The 22,353-nt window shown below is 40.0% G+C and overlaps 1 protein-coding gene across 6 annotated transcripts; it reads left to right on the top strand.

Moving 5' to 3' along the window:
• The first annotated feature begins 512 nt into the window (after positions 1–512).
• On the top strand, positions 513–20,928 carry uckl1b (uridine-cytidine kinase 1-like 1b). 6 transcript variants are annotated; one of them, XM_039800321.1, is made up of 15 exons: positions 513–620; positions 8,638–8,831; positions 9,416–9,522; positions 12,381–12,551; positions 13,119–13,190; positions 14,517–14,706; positions 14,899–14,960; positions 16,930–16,949; positions 17,699–17,797; positions 17,926–18,019; positions 18,513–18,575; positions 18,697–18,819; positions 19,811–19,918; positions 20,014–20,170; positions 20,793–20,928. In XM_039800321.1, the coding sequence occupies exons 1-15, from the start codon at positions 583–585 to the stop codon at positions 20,870–20,872; spliced, it is 1,578 nt and encodes a 525-aa protein (XP_039656255.1). In that variant the 5' UTR covers positions 513–582; the 3' UTR covers positions 20,873–20,928. The 6 variants fall into 6 exon arrangements, with proteins under 6 accessions (XP_039656255.1, XP_039656252.1, XP_039656253.1 ...); XM_039800318.1 differs by lacking the exon at positions 513–620 and adding an exon at positions 3,082–3,530; XM_039800319.1 differs by lacking the exons at positions 513–620; positions 16,930–16,949 and adding exons at positions 3,083–3,530; positions 15,749–15,765.
• Positions 20,929–22,353: the final 1,425 nt, after the last annotated feature.

The following is a 22,353-nucleotide window of genomic DNA, read 5'->3' as shown; positions in this document are numbered from 1 at the left end:
ACAAGGGTTTCCCAGTGTTAAGAGTGTGTGAGGTATTTCACAATTTCATGTTGGCTTTTATCATTCTAATGTAAGATTTATTGCAATATTGCAGACATTGCATTCTACAGATGCAGTGTCTAACAGCAGTAGTTTTTGCATCTATGTATTGGCCTACTTTAGTTGTAACTGTATCATAAAGTCATAGACATGTTTTTTTTTATGAAATGCCACACAAAAAAATGTAATAACATGTTTATGTTTGTAATAAAATACCAATAAAATGATTAAAGTCACTATTCAGATCTAAAATCCCACACGTGGCCTGTTTCACCTCACCCGTTTCAGTTTTGGGAAAGGCCCTGCTGTTGCTGTGTGATATGATTCTGGAAATGCTATTCGCTGTAGATCGAAAGAACAGAAAAGGTGCATTCTGGGTCTTGGAGTCCATCTGGAGGACCAATGCTTGTAATGCCTGGGACGCAATGGTGAAATCAAATACGATACGCCTACAAGCCCCATGATGCCTCGATGCTAACTCTACTCTCAACGTGTGATTGTCAACAGAGTAGCGCCGTTAGCAGGGAAGAAAGGCTCTCAAAGATGGAGAACGAAGAGAGAACTTCCTCTGTGTCGAACAGGTAAAACGGTTAAAATGTTTGGTGTTTTTTGGAAACCATTGACTTTCGATTTTCGGCCTACCTTTTCTAAAAATGTCCACTGTCAGTTGGTTTAAGCATCTTTACGGAAACACGAGCAGTCACCCTGTGTGCCTGCATGGGTACAGTCCTACATTCACTGGAACAGCTATGCTACTTTATAGAAAAGCAACATGTCGCTGTAATGGCAGCCAGGAAGTTACAGTGTAATTGTTAGTTTATTACAGATGTCATATTAACGCAGAGTACTTTTAGTCCGTCGTTGTGTCCACTCTTTCACTTGGTTATAACAATTGTCATATTTTGCACGTGGTGCCCTCCTGACATAACTTCACTTTCATCTTCTCAAACCAGGAAATCACAAGCGTATTTAAAAACACTACGTCCCCTCAAACATGCTAACGTAAGTAGCGGGTGTAGCTAGAGAGAGCTGAATAAAGCCGTAAAAGACACCAGTGATTGAGCAGAGGGGGGAAAGCATGACATGGTCTTTTCTGCAGGCAGCGCAGCATGAGTAAAATGCTCATTTGTGACAAACAAATGCCCCCTATCTGGGAAAATACAAGGCTACAGAAAAGGATAACATTTGATTCAGGTGACTAATACTGTAGCTGAGTAAACAGGATGTCATACTGTAATATTGACCCAGTTAGTCCGCTCTCTGTAACAACCTACAGTAAAAACTAGCCTTAAACTTGGTACCACCCTACTACTGGGCCACAAGAGGGTGTTGCTGCATTGGTCTAGCCAATCCTAGCCAATGAGGGTAATTTCCTGTTTTGGTAAATTCACTAAACCGGTTTCACAAGCATTAAAGTTATACTAAAATGATTACATTAAACATGTACATTTGTTGACATTAGTATAGCTGCAAACTCAAAGAGATAAGGTGGAGCTGTGACTTTACACACAAGCTAGTGTATATTTTGATGATGTGAAATTGGCAAAAATGTGCACACAACTTACATATAGGGCTTTAAGTGGGTCAATATAATGAAATCCAACGCTTTGCAAAGTCTTTATTTAGCTGCATGGCTATGGTTAATTATTTTGTCCACCCTATATACATCTACATACGTCTTTACTAAAATAGATAAGAATAAGCATTTGGAATTTGTATCATGTTGAAATATCTTGTACCTTTTTGACCTCTTAAAATGTGACTTCCATTTTTCATTTAAGACGTTCAGTTTCTTTAATGATTAAATTATGAATGTTAAAATGAGCTATAAGAGGCAGATGGATTTATTCCACATTGGATACTGCTTGTAATCAATAGTCTAACATTTATATCACTGCACTTATAATATTACACAGTGAATTTCACTTAAGCTCGGGCCTGTGACCCTTCTGAATGTCTGTAGTCATAGAGAGACAGCTGAATGTTTGGCATGGCAACCACTTTAGGCTTCTTGTTTCCTTTGCAGCTGTCATCTGACTGCAGTTTAAAGTAACCGCAACAGTCCCAAAACTACAGTGAAGAATCGATAAAAACACTGAATTCCTGTGTGTCTGTCTCCCCTGTGGTCTTAACAAGCAAGTAAACCGGAATGTGGTCTTGTCAGAAGTCCAAAATCCAAATATTTGGAAACACTTTAAATGTTGGTTCAAATCTAATCTAGTAGGTTTTCTGAGCGATGTGGTTATTGAGCTGTGGCTTGCTCAGTTCTTTGGTTTGTTTTTGCTGTACTGGGAAACAATTAGTCCGTCACCTCTGATCTCTGAGAATAATGATTTGTTTGTCTGTGCAAGTTGTAGGAGGAGTGTAAGTGCGTGCATGTGTGTGTTTATGTGTGCATTGCCTATGGGCTGTTCCTTTGTCAGCTGATAGAGCAGTCAGGTAGTGTTGGGTTTCATCATGCTTTTTATTCCCAACCCTTCACTGTGAGTAAAGTTAGGGCTGACGTCTCCAGACTCTGGTGTAAGGCTCATGGAGACGGCAAGTCCCTGCAGGGGAAAATGCACGTTGCCTCCTTTCTGCCCTTCCCTTCGGTCATGTTCTGTCTCTCCATTCCTCCCTCTCTTCACCTCCCCAGCAGCCTGAAACAGAGGAGGACGGTTGTTTTTCAGTTTTTCCTAGTTGTTTATCAGTGTCTCTGTCGCTTTCTTCTAGCCACATATTGTGAAACTGACTGTCAAAAACAGATGACCAAAGCTTGGCGTGTGTGTGTGTGTGTGTGTGTGTGTGTGTGTGTGTGTGTGTGTGTGTGTGTGTGTGTGTGTGTGTGTGTGTGTGTGTGTGTGTGTGTGTGTGTGTTCGTGTGTGTTCGTGTGTGTTCGTGTGTGTTCGTGTGTGTGTGTGTGTGTTCGTGTGTGTTTGTGTGTGTGTGTGTGCCAAGAGTGGGAAGGTCTGGCTCTAACCTGGTGCTATTAATACCACCTAATGAGCATAATCTGTAGGGTAGGTTATCCTCTTACATTTGTTGGTTGGACGACTGAGGGGAGGAGTAGAGAGTAAGTGAGAGAGGAGGGAAAAGTTGTGCTGTAGTTCCACACTGAGTGTGTTCTTTCTACCAAGCTGCAGTGCCTTCTCTCTCCCTATATTGCTCCACTGAATGGAAGAAACAGAAAGCTAAACAGATGTGTAAAGTTTCGTTTATCATCCAATTTGATTCCCCTCTATATTGCCCACCCTCTCTCTCTCTCTCGCTCTCTCTCTCTCTCTCTCTCTGGATGTGTTGTACCAGAGGGCAGTGCTGTTAAGTGCTTTATTGTGCGCGAGTGTGTGTATATATACTGAGTATACCTGTTGGCAGTAATATAGGATTAAAACACAACTTACGGAGTACACACAGTGGGAGCCTCCATTAATTGTTCTCCAGTTATGAACTCTCTACCATCTTATTCAGGAGCTCGAATATCTGGCTGTTGGACTCTAAGATCTGATGGCAGGTAAGTGCATTTTATTTATTTATTTTTTGGACTTTAGTGTCCTCAGGTGTTTTTGCTCTTCCACCCTGAGAGAGGTTTACTTACATCTCCCTAGCTTCTCTCTTCAAGAAGTGGATAAACAGGAGAAACAATTGCAGTCTATAGCTATCTTTGATATAGCCCTCAGGTTTTTGTTGACATGCTTTGGGAAAGTTTACATACGTGGTAACACAAATTCTGTGCGAGTGACTGTAACAGTGCTTTTGTGCTGACATTGTCATGAAAAAAGTAAAGAGTTGGTTAAGTTTTATGTTGGGTGTGTGAGGAGTTTTGTCAGATGCAAACAGTAGTATACAGTTCATTTACATGAACCAAATGATGTTACGTTTCGTTTTTCAGAAACCGCAACTGAACTAGGAAGTTGTAGTCTCCATAGATTTAAGGTTGTGTTTTGTCAAATGAATGCCATGTGTTGCCTTTAATCCATCTTTGTTGTTTGTTGTAGAGCTCTATTTTGTCACCCCGTTTTTTATCTGTGTTTTTAATGGAGCCATGCTCGTAATTTCGTTAATGCTTTACATATTTCTGTATTTTGCTAAATGACAATAAAAGGAATCTTGAATGAAGACCTTCCACAAAGCCAAGAGTCCTGGGTTGGAGGGAAAAAGGAAAAAACGTGTATTGTAAGCCATGACTAGGCTTGCAGAGTCAAAACATTTCCAAAGGAAGTTAAGCATGGGAATTTTGAAATATTTGCACAATTTGAATAGTGTAGCTTTTAACAGTTAACTTATTGGGGGGGAAATGCACATGAAATGCATTTTTGGGTTAAAAGCGTGCCCGTTTAATTTAATTGTAGCCATGCACTACATTCAACAGCTCTTCCAGCACATCATTTCCCAGCATTCCATAAAAAAGGAATTCAGTCAAATTACAGCCCTCTGCATGCACAATGCATTCTCCCGTCACATGTGCATCTAAATGCTTTCAGGAAAGTTCTGATTATTCATCTATCTCCATTTATTCTTTATTGTAAAACATTTATTTTTATAACTAAACTTACTAAAATAAACTTGGTAGCTAGCTAACTCACCACATTAATGGATTTTTTGGCCAATTATTGGATTACGCTTGATTATGATATGGTAAAAGGTTTATTTCTATCGGCATATGACATGGTAAATACAGCCTGAGCAGATAATTCCTATGTTTCTCGCCACCAACTCGTTCAGAATGCAGCAGCTAGGCGTCTCACTGGTTTTAACCCACATACATGGTTTTAACCGACAACGTCACATCACCATAATCCTGGCTTCTCTCCATTGGCTCCCTGTTCACTTTGAATTTGATTTAAAGTTTTTACTGATCACTTTTAAAGCTTGTCTGGGTCTGGCTCCAAGCTATATAGTGGGGATATTGACCCAGAATGAGCTAGGTCCCAGCCTTAGATCCTCAGGTGGGGCCCTTCAAAGTTGAGGCTCAAATCTAAAGGTGACCGTGCTTTTGCCAGGGCCCCTCAACTTTGGAAGGACCTGCCCAACAGGGCATCATGACTTTGCGTAAACATACACGCCACTTTCCTAAAGCCAAATGGCATGGTATCTGTACTCATTTTCAGCTAGCCACGTCTATGTTTATGCTGTATACAGCGGATGTAAACATACACACCACACACATCACATCGCGAAAACGTGCCGTGCTATCGCGAGAACAACGTTAGGGCTGGGCGATAAAACGATAACGATATGTATCGCGATAGACACATAATCAATATCAATAGAAAATGCGGCCGATAAAACGTTCGATAACTTGTTTTTCTTCATCAGAATAAACCAGAGGTTGTGAATCAAGTTTGGTTGCATGAACAAAGGCCCTCACTCTCTGGCAACCTAGCAACGTGGGGAGTGACACTCTAACAGCCAATCATGTAACAGTATCATGTTTGGTTGCGCCACATCGCTGTCTCGTGTTCTTCAATAACAGAACCGGCGTTGAGTGGAAAGTGAGTGCCGCAGCGAGCGAGGAAATTGTTGATAAAACAGGAAAAGTCAGTATGGCAGTTTTGAGGACCGTAGTCAGACCAATGTCGTCAGACCGTCGTCCCCACCAACACTGGTAACACCATAAACTTGTTTTACCACCTTAGCCGCGCTCACACTTTGGAGCACAGCCGTATTCGCCATCAACGTCCAACAGCATCTGCAGCTGCAACACGGCACAAGCAGCAGACCGCCATGGAGAGGTACTCTGCATCAGCGCCTTACTAAACGCTACAAAGAAATAACGGACATGCTGAGCACTGTCCAGAAGCCAGGTTACCAACCTAGCACTAAACCTGCAGAAAATAGTTCCTTCTCAGGTTTCTTATATTTAGCTAACACTTTTATGACACTTTATTAAGCATTTCTTACTTATTCTTTAATTTTGCACCTTAATGTTAAGAGATAATTGTTAAGTGTTCATTGTGATTTTAGACCGGTTTACATTTTAATTATTTGAGTGTTTTCCATGGTTGTGTTGACATTTCTGCTTTTATAACTGAGGGGATTATAATCAGAGCAGGGTTAAGTTTAAAATAAAAATGTTTAAATTTAATATATTTTTCTCCTGGTCCTTATTTTAAATAGGTCATAAAAAATATCAATAATTATCGATATCGACCCATATGAAAAACTTATATCGTGATACAGTTTTCAACCATATCGCCCAGCCCTAAACAACGTCACACGCATGTAAAAAAGGTTGGGTTTAGGAAAAGAACATTGGGAAAGGCTTTAGTAACATACAAAAAAACGACATAAACACGACTGTGACCAACATCACACGCTTAGGAAAACAATAAACAGTTGGGTTTAGGAAAGAAATATTGGGGAAGGCTTAAAACATATTTTGTATTTTTTTATTTTGTCTTCTATGTTTTGCTTTTTTGTCTGTTTGTTTTTATTTACCTAAATTCTGTCTAGTTATTTTTTGGCCACACTGTTTAGCTCTCTGTTGTTATATTGACCTCTGGATATCCTGTTTTTGCCTGGCTTGGTCTTTCAAAGGACTTTGTAAACCGTTTTTTAAAGTGCTATACAAATAAATTGATTTTGATTATTTCCATGTATTCCCATCAATTCCTATTAATTCCCATTGAAATATTCAACCTTAAATATTCCTGGAATTTTGCAACCCTAGCCTGGCCCATGACCCTCTGCCCTTTTTACTGCTACTATTATCATTGACCACTGCTGAACATTGGGCCTTAAATTGTCCACGTCTGCTTTTCTCACAGGTCCCCTGCACTTAGACCTCTTGACAACCTTTTCGTTTAACAATATTGCATTCAAAGGTTTGTGTGTGTGTGTGTGTGTGTGTGTGTGTGTGTGTGTGTGTGTGTGTGTGTGTGTGTGTGTGTGTGTGTGTGTGTGTGTGTGTGTGTGTGTGTGTGTGTGTGTGTGTGTGTGTGTGTGTGTGTGTGTGTTTATGAGTACTGTGACTGTACCCACTCCAGAAGGGTATGATTCAGCAGTCAACTAGACTAATCTTTTATTGCACCCTGGTTTGGCTTTAACTGATAGTGGACGAGTGTGCTATGCCTCATAGTCTAAGTGTTATCTCAGTCAAAGCTTGCTTCCTGGCTCCATCCAAGCTCACATCTGACCTCTTGACACTCCACCTGGGTAGGTGTATGGTCTATAAATAAGTGGAAGCTGAGAGTTGACTGAATAACAGAGAAATAGACAGAGGGATACCCAGGATTGCTCTCTTGCACAGCTTACTCAAGTTATGGCATCTGGCTTTTTACAATCCTCATTAGGTGGAGTGTGGATGTCTCGAATACTACAGTAAGTGTTGTTAGCAACTGTTACCTGGTGAGACTTAGCGCTCTAAGAAACTTGTGTTTGTAAAACAACTAAGGTAGTCCGCACTTGTTTTTGGTGATGCTTCTTGGTGATATTTCTTGTGCTATTTATTATTTATGACTTTAGTGAATTAAAAGTGATAGCTTCACTTACGATGTACAAGTAGTTTTTTGGAAAGATAATGCACCACAGATGCCGCAGACTTTGACAGACTAAACATTTGTAAGACAGGTGAAGCAAGTTTTTCCAAGGGAAGTTGAGTTTGAGAAGCCGGTTACTCAACAAAGGGTTGGGCCAGTTCTTTGTATTAGTCACAACCCTCAACTGAATGCTAATGCTTATTCTTCTTTAATTTCCTTTTGTGAAAACTCTTGTTTACTGGGTGGAACAATTAGTAACCTTTTTGGCCAGATACTGTTACAAAGGTCAGCAGATGCATTGTTTTGGTGTTGAAATGCAAGACACTTTAACTAGCTATTACATAAAGTTCTCTTAGTGGGAATTTGATCATCAGTATTGTTATTGTGTTGCATAGAAGATGTGTTTGGCCAACGTGTGCGGTTTGAATTGTCCATACAAATTCACTCTACCTGGCTCCCATTAGAGTCTCATACCTGTTTTGAATGAGCTTCTTGTCATTTGTTTATGAGGACCTTTTTTATCTTGGTATCTGTCAAAACATATTATTGCAGAAGATCCTAGTCTCTTACCACCACTGTTAGTGTATTGCATGAACACACCATTCAGTTGCACGACTAATCCGAGGCCTGTAGCGTACTTGCAGCAGTTATACAGTACAAGTTGGACAAAGCTCACCCGTTGAAGAGATACTACTAAACATTAACCCACGACAGGAGACAGCACAACACCAGCTCAGTCTTGTTTATTTTTAGTTAACTGGGTCACTTTTTGAAGTCCATCTGCATTTCTATCCCACAGTTGCACACTCAAACTGTCTCTGTCTGTCAGTGTGTGTGTGTTTTATCACTGGAGAGGAACAGGAAGGAGCTAATTACATTTGTGTCATCATGGCTTTCTTGTTTTCGACAGCCTTATTGCCAGCTTTTACCACTGTTCAAATGCAACGTATGGCACTGGTGAACAGTGGTTGTACTATCGTATGTTTTAGTGTGTAGTTTATTACAGTAAGTTAAATAAAAATCCATTTCATACTGTGACCACAAGCCATTTTATTGCAGTATATAGCACTACTACTACAAATATAAAATGCCAAAAAAAAAGCTGATAGCATGCTTTGTTGTGTGTTTGTTGCTTTACAGTGGAGGTGGGGAGGGATCACTGGACCGGCTTCTCCCCTCGGTAAGCACAGGACTTTCACCCAGGAAAAGGACTACCAGTCAGTGCAAGTCTGAGCCTCCTCTCCTACGCACCTCCAAACGAACCATCTACACCGCTGGCCGCCCACCCTGGTACAACGAACATGGAGCACAGTCCAAAGATGCCTTCGTCATTGGTAGGACACCGCAATGTAAAAACACTGGTGTTTTCTTTCTTTCAAATCTTTGTTTCATTTCAAGTATATTCTACCATACATTTGCAATATCATACATCTAAACACATACTGTACATATTTTTAAGAGTGAGTTCTCAAAAGAAGAAAAAGCAGCCCTAGACTAGATCACGAATTGAGTCCAGAGTCTAAATCTAAAGATTTGGGTACCTTACTATTACATATTTGACACAGGAATATATATGTGTTAGAAAGTAAGTTAACTGATACCCTGATAAGAAGTGCCCTTTGCAGAAATAAACGGTCACTATATTTACTGCTAATGTGTATTGACAAGCTCTTTCAGAGTCATTATTGGCAATTGGCAATAGCAATTATTGGGGGTATTTCATTTGAAGCACTGTTTCTGCCTGCCTGTCTACATGCAAGTAATAGCATAAAGCAATCTCAATGTGCAAGTAATGGGGTGCCCTGTCAAGCTAGCACTAGTACACTACATTCCCACCAGGCAAAGGTATTTTAAAATTACTTTTGCAATTATGTGTATGCAAATATTACCTAATGTCTGTGTCGATATTCTGTCACAGGTCTGTGTGGCGGCAGCGCTTCAGGAAAGACAACCGTAGCCAGGAAAATTATTGAAGATCTAGATGTTCCATGGGTTGTACTACTTTCAATGGACTCGTTTTACAAGGTGTGCATGTGGTGCAGTATGTGTAGTTTGTATAGTGTGTGTCTATTTGCATGCAGCCACGCACCAGTTTATGAATGTTGTCATGTGAGATTAAGATCCTGGATGCCTATTACTTAAAATGTAGCTTACCTGAATTTTGACATGTTTGTTCATGTTTTGACATCAATTCAAATGCTTTCAGATTCTTGAGATCATCAGATAAGTCCAATAAATCACTAATCTTGAATGGCCTCTAACCCTTCAGCAGCCAGAAGGAAGGAAAGAATGAGACTGCGTGAAAGACAGAATAGGATTGCCTTTGGATCCCAGAGGGGAAATGAGAGTAAGACAGACAGAAAGGATACAATATTAAAGGGGGGATGAGTTAAAAGAGAAGCACACTGGTGTAGGGCTGCAGCTATCGATTCTTTTTGTAATCGATTAATCTAGCACTTTATCGATCGATTAATCAATTAATGGGATAATTTTTTTTTTTCGTTTTTTAAACAACCCAAACTAGGGAAAAAAGCAATATTTTCAGAAAAAGCAACATTTGTATTGCCTACATTGCTTACAATATAATCTCTAAAAAAAATACACATTAAGTGCATTTAAGTGCCATATTACATTGTTTTTAAAGATTTTTTTTTCAAATGATATCAACCTCAAACTAAGGCATACATTCGGCTAAACATACACAAACATTACATTAAGTTGTGCAACTTAACTTTCAGAACTACAAGTTTCAACCTGAGACTGATCTGTATATACAGTAGGCCTATATGTAAGTATTAGTCATACTCAACCTATTTTCATTTATATATTTGATTATAATGTCACACAGCTCTGTTACACTTATGCTATTAGATCGTTGATCAGCTGTTTCTCCAGAGAGAGAGAGAGAGAGAGAGATGCGCAACAATCAGCTGTTTTTCCGAAGGGATAGTCAACGCGTCAGCTCATCAGATCGTGGTCACCACTACGTATTTTCTTGTCTTTGATTTTGGTAGTTGTTGTGTTTGGTGTAGTTTCATCATCCATACGACTCTGATTTACTTTAGTCGGTCCTCTTCGTGGAATGGATGATTAAGTTAGACGTCGTGCTATTATCGTGGTAAGCTAGTTTGATTTTGCAGTAGACTAGGGCTTTGACTTCGAACTTCGTTATTCGAATATCATTCGAATATAAAAAAAAATAATGATATTCGAACGAATATTAGCCAGCCCTTAATATTCGAACCTGTTATGGGCATTGTTTTTTGTAAATGCTTTTGTTTGTAAACGTTGTTTTCAGTTCAGATTCCAAGGCTTTTTCACGCATTTCAAAATGTGACTACTCGTCGCGGCGACGCACGTCTCTCGGCCGTGGCTCGGTAGCGTTGCATTCCCCCCTAATTCTCAAAGAAGGCAGGCTTGCCCAGGGCCAGGCCAGCTTAGTGGCGTCTTTCTCCCGTCGCGTTCCGCTGTCTCTCCTACCTACACCGGCGCCGCACCCTGTCCCTTCTCCCCTTCCTACCTGCCTGCTCAGTGCTGCTGCACATGAGGAGAGAGCACAGAGGGGAGGGCGGGGCTGCTCCTCAGTCACTCAACAGAAGAGAAAGGTGACTGTTTCGGCGGCCACAGGAGAGAAATACATTGCGTGCTCGCTGGACAATACTGGCGACTCTTTTTTATTTTACAGAAAGTCGCCAGATTTGTCGCTAGTCGCTTTTGTGAAAAAAAGTCGCTAAATTGGCAACACCGCACACACCAGCACACGAATATAAACATCAGACCACTTACGTAGGCTACGGTGAAAGCTCCGAACTTCCTGTCGAAAGCACACCGTTTGTGTTTAATCCGGGGTCTGACTTAATTTTTTTTTTAAACTGAAGGCATTTAATGGTCAAAATATTATTAATAAATATTTGAATATATTCGAATATTAATATACAAACGAACTTCGAATATGATTTTTGGGCAAAAGTCAAAGCCCTACAGTAGACATACAGTACAGAGTTTTAGTTTTAATTACGTTTGAACTGATTCCAAACTTTGGACACTTTCTGTCGTTTTCTGTCTCTTCTATTAGCCCCTCCCTATTTACGCTCTAGCATGTGTCGCCAGCAGCATACTAGAGCCGCGTCTGTGCGACAGTAGTAATGCTCTGTGTGGAAACACTGTCCGTCGGCGATACAACGTTGGTAACATTGATTTAATGAAGCTTCGAGGCAGTCATTTTGCATCGAGGATTTTTTGTAATCGAATTATTTGAGTTATTCGAGGAATCGTTTCAGCCCTACACTGGTGAGCGAATTGGGGAGAGAAAAAGAGTGTTGGAGAGCAATCAAGCAAGAGCCATCATTCTTGCCCCTCAATACCTCCACCCACTCTCTGGTTATGTAATCCTGTCACAATCTGACAGCAGCGGTTCAGGCTGTGCAGAGTAGGAGGGATTTACCACTAGCCAGTGGTACTGACTTGAGTTAACTTGAGATGGGAGTGTTGCTGTTCTAAAACTGCCAAATACCAGGTCTGGGCTTTCAATGCTCAACCACCCTGAGGGCGCACACACACACACACACCACCTGGTACAGACGTCACAGTGTCGCATGATGTTCTCCTAAATTTAGGTCCCCTAACTTGATCCGTGTCTAAGTGTTTTTGCATAAGCTTATGTAAATTATGTGGCAATCCATTATTTGAGCAAGTGTGCCTGTTTTATTGGAATGCATTTCTATTGTTGATTTGCAAACACTTTTTTGTGTCTTAGCAAAAGCCAGAAACTGTGAGACAGAGAAAGTATTTTGATCAGGAAATAATATTTTTTTCATTTTTGAAAGCATTATTGTTTTGGCAAGTTTGCTGTAAAGTAATTCTAGCATTGTTGCAATCCTCAGGTCCTGTCCCCGGAACAGCAGACTCGGGCTGCCAGTAATGACTATAACTTTGACCACCCTGATGCCTTTGACTTTGATTTGTTGACACACACCCTGCACAAACTCAAACAGGGCAAGAGTGTAAAAATCCCTGTCTATGACTTTACAACTCATGGGAGACAGAAGGAGTGGGTAAGGATGAAAGCACACACCCAAACACATTGCAATGCACTTTGTGAGTTTATTGGCATGCCACCTAAGAGGTTTTGAATCTCCCTCGCCAGAGGTTCAGATTCACATTGCAAATCTGCTACTCCAGGTGGTTACTGGCTTACATTATTGTGATTTCTTGTGTTTATACTTTCATATCCATTAAAAGGATACTTTGCCCATTTTAAACCAGCTCTGTGTCATCTTTGTGTGGGAAGTGTGTGCAAATGAACGATGTTTGGCTTCCTTCCGTGGTGTCAGCACACGGAGGAGCGGAGCAGCGGAGGTTTGCTGAGATCCGCCAGATGACGTGAAACAACGGCATATCTCGGCAGACCTCCGCTTCTCTGTTCCGCGGGGCATGACACAGAGCTGGATTTAAATCAGCAAAATATCTCTTTAACTACAGTTAGATATTCTCTCATCAGTAGCACCTGTCAAATTAGGATTGAGCATGATGATTGTTGCAATAACTTATGCTGTCTGTATGTCCATGTACTGTGTATAAACTTTGTACTGTAATAATACATGCACGTGTGTCCACCACAGAAAACCGTATATGGAGCCAGTGTTATCATCTTTGAGGGAATCATGTCCTTTGCAGATAAAAAGCTCTTGCAGGTAGGGCAAGGTTATTGTCCTCTAACTTGTTCAGCTTGTCAGTTGAATGTGCTGGTGTCAAATTTATTTTTATCTGTGCATGTCGTCAAACTTGTTTTTCTGTGCATAATATGGGAGGGAACGATTTTCAATTGTATTTTTAAAGCACTGGATTGGAACTAGTATATCAGCCGATATCACAGATATATTTGTATGCATCTGCATTTATGTTGGCTGATAAGTGCCAAGACATTGCAGCACAGAAATGTCAGATATGTTTGAAGTGAAGAAAGATACTTTGTCTACCAGAGAGCAATGACAAGTTTATTATTCAGCTGTAAGATGTCACTTATTTAACAGAATTATCCTTTATCCTTACCTATTAGTTCCAAATTGATTGACAGGTATTTTCATACACAGATTAATACAAGTCAATGTTTTCAGGTGTTAAAGATTTATTATATGGGATGTGATTATAAAGCATTAAACTATAATGAGTTGGAAAACAAAATGCTGTTATTTCTAGTCTAGAAATCAAATCTGTTCAATAAAATACAGTACTGTACTTTAACAACGGGAATATAGCTGCATTTTATGTAATTCAAACACATTGGCCCTTCAATCGTACTTAATTGTACAGAAGTAGGTTTAACACATACCTGGTGGGTGCTGGCTGACAAAAGTAAACAGATTAAATTATAAAGATTATTCAAGAGTCACTGCACACTTGCAGCTCCAATTTGATAATTTATTTAAAAAGCAATGTTTCAACCGCTAAATTGTCCTTATCAGGGTTCATTTTTGTATTCACCAGGGTTTTTCCTGGCTCAGAATGGGCTTTTGGGGGACGATGATGTTTGCTTGTTCAACGTTGTTTGGTCAATTGCTGCTAAAAACATTTAGAGAGGATTTAAATTGCTATTTTTATTCTCAATTCTTATCATTTTGTGCTGGTGATTTTCCTTTGGGGATGGCTAAAACCTATTTGAGGGGCGCCAAAAATGCCTCTATGCAGGAAAAACCCTGTTCACCAATATCAGACTTATTTCAAGACCCATTTGTTTCTGAACACAGTGGTTGTCAAGAGAAAAGAAATATTAATTTTAAGTGCAGTAACCTTCAACTTTTAAGCAAATGTCTTGACATAATTGATATATCATGACACAACTGTAGGCCAAATTATGCTCCTATGGTTTGACCTAAAAAACCACAAAGAAGCTAAAAAAAATACATAGTAAGAAGGTATTTCCATCTTGCCATTTTTTTCCCCACATAATCTTTGTGTGAAAGTGATACAAAGCTTCATGTTCATTTTAACATTTTTAATGTTTCATGTTCTCCTGTCAGTTGCTGGACATGAAGATTTTTGTCGACACAGACTCTGACATCCGGCTGGTGCGTCGGTTGCGGAGGGACATTACAGAGAGGGGCCGAGACATTGAGGGTGTCATCAAACAGTACAACAAATTTGTCAAGCCAGCGTTTGAGCAGTACATTGAACCCACCATGCGCCTGGCTGATATTGTGGTCCCACGTGGTGCGTGCATTCTCCACATATATGTTAATAGGTTCAACATTACCGTACTTAACTACTACTATGATACCAGTGATATAAAAAGGAATAAACTCATTAACTGGTGTGAAATGAGATAAGTCACTGTTTATTCCCTCCTATAATTTTGAAGTAAACCCCAATGCCACTTTGTGTTTCTGTTTGTCATCCCATCAGGTGGGGGCAACATGGTGGCCATCGATTTGATCGTGCAGCATGTCCACAGTCAGCTGGAGGAGGTAGGAGAGGTCTCACCTATATACAGACCTAAATACATACACTCTTCACACAGAGAATGTGCCATGCCAGTGTATATGACGTATTAGTGGAGCATTATGTCCCTTTATTCATCCTTCCTGGTGGTGGTATTATTATTGTTGGTTGGTGTTAAAGCTGAAAGCAATTTTTACTATACTGTTGGGATGATTGGCACTCAGAAAGGGTGTAGCTGCAACCAGCCCTCAAATTTTTTTTGACAGTAATTACAAGCTCGATCACTCCCTCTGGTGGATAGAAACAAAATGCACTACACAGATTATTGGGGAGGATGAATGTGCATGATTGTTTCAGGCTTGTTCAGTGAGTGTGAACAGAATAATTAGATAAGTATTGTGAAAGCCGTTATTAATTGTAGTCACTTATTTGGTGCAAACTAACAACTATTAAGTCTTCACTCTTACTGTCTGTCTTATTGAGGTCTGACATTTGTAAGTTAGTACTTTACTACTGCTGAGTTACAGCCCTAAGGACATTACACATTTAGGAATACATTCTGCTTCCTCTTCAGAATAAGCCTTTCAATACTGAACCAGTGTGCTGTTTTGACTTTTGGATTTGTTGTGCAACATGCACTAATTGTCACCAAAGGCAAATTTTTGCTCGTGGGGAGCACTTTGTGCCACAATGCAGTTTGCCTTGTTTTCTCCCCACCATACACACACATTAACACACACGCTGCTGATGGACTGCTTTCTCACCCTCTCTCTCCCCACTTCCCCTTCACCCCAAATCCCTCCATGGCTCACAGCGCGAGCTCAGCGTCAGGTAGAGTGGCCTTTATCCTGTCTATCATTCTCTTCTCACCATCTGTCCAGTTCCCCGACTGCTTCAGCTTCTTACTGGGAGAGAGATGAAAAGAGGCCAGCAAAACCAACATTTACCTTCCACTGATCTGCTGGCTGCCATGGCACATCATTAGGCAGCACTGTTGTATCTGTAGAGAAAATATGGCTAATTAGTGATCAATCATAAGATTATGAGACTGTGCTAAAATATTGTAAAGAAACCAGCATGGTTTTATATAAATATAAAAAATGCATGAATGCCTCTGTCAACATTTAAAAGTCAAACTAAGATCAAAAGTATGAATGCGGTGTAGTGCAGCCAGCATTTAATGTAGAGACGTTGGTTTTCCTTCTCTATATCTTGTAGAGAAATGACATCTTACACTCTTCCTGCCTTCTGTGTCTAAAAATACACCAATGAGTCAAGTCACTGACCCCTCCTTTCAGCATCAGCAAGAATAGGAGAGAGAGTGACTACAACAGAAAGAGAGAGAGAGGAAGCTCTTGCTACAGCTATTGTTGACTATCGCATACCTCAGCCACAGAGAAAGTTTCCAATACCCTACTACAAAGCGCTGAGTTTTTCCATTGAATGTCGGCCACAGTATCTGAGACAGAGAGAGAGGAAGTGAGCGTGGTGCCTGTCTTTAGACACAGGATGTGCTGTGGCCTGTGAGCTGAAATACCAACCTCTACTGTTCTACAGGGTGAAAGAGTGACAGCCGCACAACAGCTTGTGCACCTCCCACGCGTACACACAATAGATGCACGTGTATAGATATAAAAAATCTGATCCAAAAGACGTCTCTCTTTTACCCTAGTGTCTGTAAAGATCTTTTAAAGCATGGCCTGTTACTAATTTCTTCCCTGACTCATGAATAATAACAAAGAGATATTATTTAGCTGAAAATGGCAGTCTACCTCGGTGGTAAGCTCATTTCCAAGATATTTGACATTTTCAAGTCTCGGCTGTCACACTTTTCACTGTGTGTATGTGTGTATGTGTGTGTGTTAATCCCTTCATCTATTCATCCACCTGATGTTGTCTCTTCTCATTTTTTTTTCCTCCTCTTATCTGTTGTTTTTCGTCTTTCTGTGTCCCCTCTGTTGTGATTGTTGTTTTGTCGAAAAACTCTCCCTATAGAGGAAACTTCGCTGGGATATGTGAGCAGACTTGCTATGATTTCTCTTTTATTTGCATCTGGCTAATGTGTCTCTCGGTGACATCGTGGATACTGTAGTGTCAACATGACTGCATCACTGTGTGATGTGTAACAGTGTGTCTTTTCCTCTAGAGCCCAGGGTAGACCTAAGCTAACAAGATATCCTAATGTGTATGTGTGGAGTCCTAGGGAATTATTGCAAGTAGTAGAGACCTATCATGGAAAATAACCATCATGCATCTATTTATATGTCATAGTGAAATTTAATAGTATTATGTTAATCTTAAAACTGATCATTTTGAATGTATTTTCCATTATCATGGTCTCCGTGCTGTTGTAATTTTCCACTAAAATACTCAACACTGGTACTGTGTGCTTTGCAATTTTGTGTCTGCTTTTTCCCAAGCAATCCTACTACAGTGGTTGCACACTACCATTATCAACTTTGCTCAAACTGCTACTGAAAAATTATTTGTGATGTAATTAGTTTTTTGCATGTACTTACACGTATGTGTGGGTGGGTGTGTTTTGTCTTGTGTGTCTTGTGTGCGTTTGTTTTCTGAATGTGCATACAGTTTGTGTGTGCACGCTTGTGTGTAAACCTGCATATACAGGTATATACCCGTGCAGAAAGGTGTCAATTGTACTCGTATAAATGTGTGTTGTATTCATGTGTCTGTCCATCTTCCCTCTTTCCACTCTTCTCACCCCACACCACCCACGCGCTACTATTTGTTGCCATGGTTACAGGGCAGCCCTAGCTTCTGCACACCAGGCCCAACCCCTCCCCCAGACCCTCAGTGTTCTTGAGAGCACACCCCAGGTCAGGGGCATGCACACCATCATCAGGTATGAGCCAAGAAACCCACATTAACATGTACATCTCTATCCATGTAGGAAGAAAAAAAAAATACAGTATACAGCAGCTACCCTCATTATAAATCTGGCATCTTTCTTTTCCTAATCACCACTTTTAGAAACAAGGAAACCAGCCGCGACGAGTTCATCTTCTACTCCAAGAGGTTGATGCGTCTGTTGATCGAGCGAGCGCTTTCCTTCCTCCCCTCGCAGGTGCCAAACACTGAGATACAGTGTTAATTAATTCCTAGCACTGCATCACTGTTCTGGAATTCTTTGTATTAAGTAGGGCATTGACTCTGAACCTGATACCTGGGCATAGATGGGAGACACGTGTAGGAGAACGAAAGCATGAGCTAACCAATGGATAGAAGCTGACAAGACACAGCAACAGAAGTGAGATAGAATACATTTGGTGGCCTTGAAATGGGGAAAGATAAAGGTGAATGGAAAAAGAGTAAGTGCCTGTTTTTGCTAAAAGGAGAATCAGGTAGACATACACATAATTGGCTGCAGCATGAGCATGGAAACTTATCGAGTCACCACAATGGAAAGTTTCAATACCTTAATCAGAAGATACAGGTTTGCATGACACAGACATACACACAACTGAAATTTGAAAATGAAAGTATTGACTCCTATAGTACACTATAGCGCTGGGTTCAGCACTGTACTGACACTGTTATGATTTTTGATATTATCTCAGGTCCGCGTAGTCCAGACCCCGCAGGGAGAGGATTATGAAGGCAGGACTTTCCACGGGAAGATGGTGACTGAACTCCTTTTACTTCCTTTTATTTTATTTTATTTTAAAGACCATTCAAAAGAGTTTTGTCTCTACCTAAACTGATGCAACTAACCTCTTTTTCATTTCATTCTTTTTTTTTTAGATCACAGGCGTGTCTATACTGCGAGCCGGGGAGACCATGGAGCCGGCTTTGAGGGCCGTCTGCAAAGACGTCCGCATCGGCAAGATCCTCATCCAGACCAACCAGGACACGGGAGAACCAGAGGTACAGATTTAAAATGTGGCTTATAGGTTATAGAAGTTGTTTTTGTTTGTTTTATTTTGATCCCCATTAGCTTCAGCATAAGCTAAAAGCTATTCTTCCTGGGGTCCTACAATCTATCATGTGACAATACAATTTACAACATCACATTACACACCATACGCACAAAGACATTACTTCACATTACACATTTGAAAATACAAATCATATTTTACAGTTAACGCAATTAATCGCACACCAAAAAAACAAACTACTCCGATTAGATCTATTTAAAAAAATAAAATATAACGAAAAGCCCTATAACAGAATCTCTCTAAATTTATATTAAATATTGAAATATCTTTGAAGGTAATATTTCTTAAGTGATTTTTTAAAACCATACTGAGTATTTTGTTGTTTGATAGTATTTGGGAGAGAGTTCCATTCACACATTGCTCTGTACCTAACTGAACGTTGAATTGATTTGGTTTTCACTGTAGGTAAAATAAAACTACCTTCTACTGCATGCCTCGTTGGATAATGATGTGTATCAGTACTAAAAGATAGTTTTGTATGTAAAGTAAAAGGTGTTTTGTTTGTTGTAACATTATGTAAAAAAAACATTAGTGACTACACAAATCTATTTTTAACTTTAAACCATGAGAGGCTTTCATGCATTTTATCAACATTTGATCTAAACCCACAGTTGTGTAAAACGTTTTGCGATTATTGTCCTATAAATATTTTTATTGTCCTTTTTTAAATATGGAAACTTTCAAATAAACATGAGCTTATTCACATATGAACACATTCTTTAGTAATATCTGACATTGAGTTTGCTGCAGCTTGGACTTGTGGTTTCATCATACTTTTTGCTTATCTACGTGTCCTTTCTAGGATATTGTCAGGTTGGGCAATTTCTGCATAATGCCACCCATGATGTAGCTACGGGATGGTACTGGTCTTGTTTATTGGGATTGGTATTAACCCACATGCTGTCTGTAAACCTTTACAGCTTCATTACCTGCGTCTACCGAAAGACATCAGTGAAGATCATGTGATCCTGATGGACTGTACTGTGTCCACTGGAGCTGCTGCCATGATGGCTGTTCGAGTCCTACTGGTGGGTGCGCCTGATTGTTCACAAGTCCACGTTGCCTGCAATAAATTGCATCCCTCATGTAGCCTGTATTCACGTGTGTGTGTTTTCATTTTTAGGACCATGATGTTCAGGAGGACAAGATCCTGCTGGTGTCTTTGCTAATGGCAGAAATGGGAGTCCATTCAGTGGCTTACGCGTTCCCACAGGTCAAAATCATCACCACAGCTGTTGACAAGAAAGTCAATGATCTCTTCCACATCATACCTGGCATAGGTGAGTATTGGTAAAAAGAAGATATTCTATTTATGGGTTACCCTGCCATTATACGGCTTAGGCGCATTGCTAAGCGTTTTTGCACACCGCCTAAGCGCATGTACCATAGACTGTATATAATGCTTTGAACGTAAAAACCATGTGAAGAGCATCTGGATGACGATCCGACACACAGGACGGGCGTCCGCCCAGCACATAGCTGAGAGGGGAAAAGAGAGAGGGAGGTGTGTGTCAGTGAGTATGAAGTTAGCAGTAACATTATAGCTATGAACGTAGCAGTGCAGAGTGTGTACAGTTGATCTGTCGGTGACTCCTTAAGACCCAAGCCAAGTTCCAGTCTCTTGCTTGCTACCTGCTGGTTAAAGAAAGTGAAGGGGGATAGCCACAGAGCTAGCGACAACTTCAGCACAGGCTCATGCTACTCCAAGTTTTGCTGTATTGATCTCTCCCTCGCTGCAGCCAACAACCACTAAGCTTAATGCAAATAAATTGTGCGATTACCTCACCAATATGCAAATGCTCTTAGGTGCGTATGACGTCATTTGCACCTAAGTGCTCCAAAAACCCAGCAACAACCGTGGTTTATTGCATTGTATTTACTTTTAGTTTTTCGTCTTTGCAGGAAACTTTGGGGATCGGTACTTTGGAACAGATGCACCCCCCGACTGGAGCGACGAAGAAATGGATGAGCCCAGTTACTGATTGAATTATTATTTTATACAACTTATCGTGTGATTCAGGGCTGTGCCCGACAGAGGACATTGTGAGGACATATTCTTTGCCTCTGTTGGGCCATAACGTGCATCCTTCAAGGGCCAAACAAGGTGCCCTGAGAAATCATCTGAAAACAGGACAAAACACTGCAAGTGTACAGTAAACCTTGTTGGAATTGTAAAGTATATAATTTTATCTTATGTAAATGCTGTTGTGAAAAGTTGGGTAATGAAGTATGAAATGTTTTTATATGTACAGTATGTTATTAAGTACAAATATTTCATTTTAGTGTTTAAATTGTGACAATCTCTGAAATTTGCAGGCATGTTGCTTTAAAAAGATCTAGCCTTAAGCCGTGTACTGTGGACGACACAACTGAATGTGGATTTCCGTTAAAAAAAAAAGAAGACCTCAAGCTTTTAAGTTTATTTTTTACCACATACTTTTCTCACAACTTTCACATATGTAAAATCGGAACATGAACTTGTGTTTCTCAACTTCCATCGCCATGAGCACTTTCTGAAGGACCTTGCAATCGGAAAATGTGTGGGTGTATCGGTTTTGTTTTTTTTAGCTCTCTGGTTCACCCTTTTTCTTTTCGTGGATGCTGACCTAACCAGTGGAAACGGGTGTTAAAAACGTTTTTTCATTATACAGCCAAAAGTATGCACTTGTGGTGTATATTTATTCAGCATGTCCTTCAATTACATAGTCTTTCCTATGGATAGACCTGACCAGTCAGCAGGCTAGGCATGCATGTTTTTGGTGCTCTTAAAATGGGTCATCTGCATTTAACAAACACGGATTAAACGTTTATTTTAGTCTCACGCTTACTGCTTTATGCCTCCATTTTTCATGCACTAGATGGTTTTGTTGGTTTTAATAAAAAAATATATATAATAAAATAAAAGGGCTGCTGAGTTAAGGATGCATATAGACTCAGAACATCTATATTTCAAAAAGTGCGGTGTTCGCAAAGCCCTGCTAGTAAATTATTTTTATACTTGGTATTAGTATTGAAATGAATGAGATCTGACTGTTAAGGTTGCCTTTTTAATATTGCCTTGTTTTTAAAAGAATGTTGAAAGCTTGCCAGACGTTTGGTCATACTACAAAGTGTTCATCCATATCTAAAGGGGAGAAGTGTTGCATATTCATTAATAGGATTTTCGCTTTAACAAGTTCAAAATAACTATAATAAATGGATCATTTGTAAAAAAAAGAAAAAAGTAATTTATTTTTTGTCTTGCATTTTTTTCACATGTGGGAAAAACAAGAACTGAATACAACTTGTAGCCACATTAGCTACAAGCACTGTTACTACTGTTGGCACACCATTGATTTTCCATTTACTCGCCTGTACTGTGTGCGGTATGTGCTTTCTGCTGAATACAAATGTTAGTCACTCTGTACTGAAAATTCATTGATTGTGTTTTCAGCCTCTGTGTTTGACTGTGTGCTGTTTTGTG

Source organism: Perca fluviatilis, chromosome 5 (assembly GCF_010015445.1).
Source record: "Perca fluviatilis chromosome 5, GENO_Pfluv_1.0, whole genome shotgun sequence".
NCBI lineage: Eukaryota > Metazoa > Chordata > Actinopteri > Perciformes > Percidae > Perca > Perca fluviatilis.
This window is presented reverse-complemented; position numbering and strand designations above follow the sequence as displayed.

Bases quoted from the DNA above. Each gene is read 5' to 3' on its own strand.
- uckl1b (XM_039800318.1), top strand. From the start codon at position 3,463: ATGAACTCTCTACCATCTTATTCAGGAGCTCGAATATCTGGCTGTTGG. The intron at 18,576-18,696 runs GTGACTGAACTC...TTTTTTTTTTAG, and splicing joins GGACTTTCCACGGGAAGATG to ATCACAGGCGTGTCTATACT. The intron at 19,919-20,013 runs GTGGGTGCGCCT...TTTCATTTTTAG, and splicing joins TGGCTGTTCGAGTCCTACTG to GACCATGATGTTCAGGAGGA.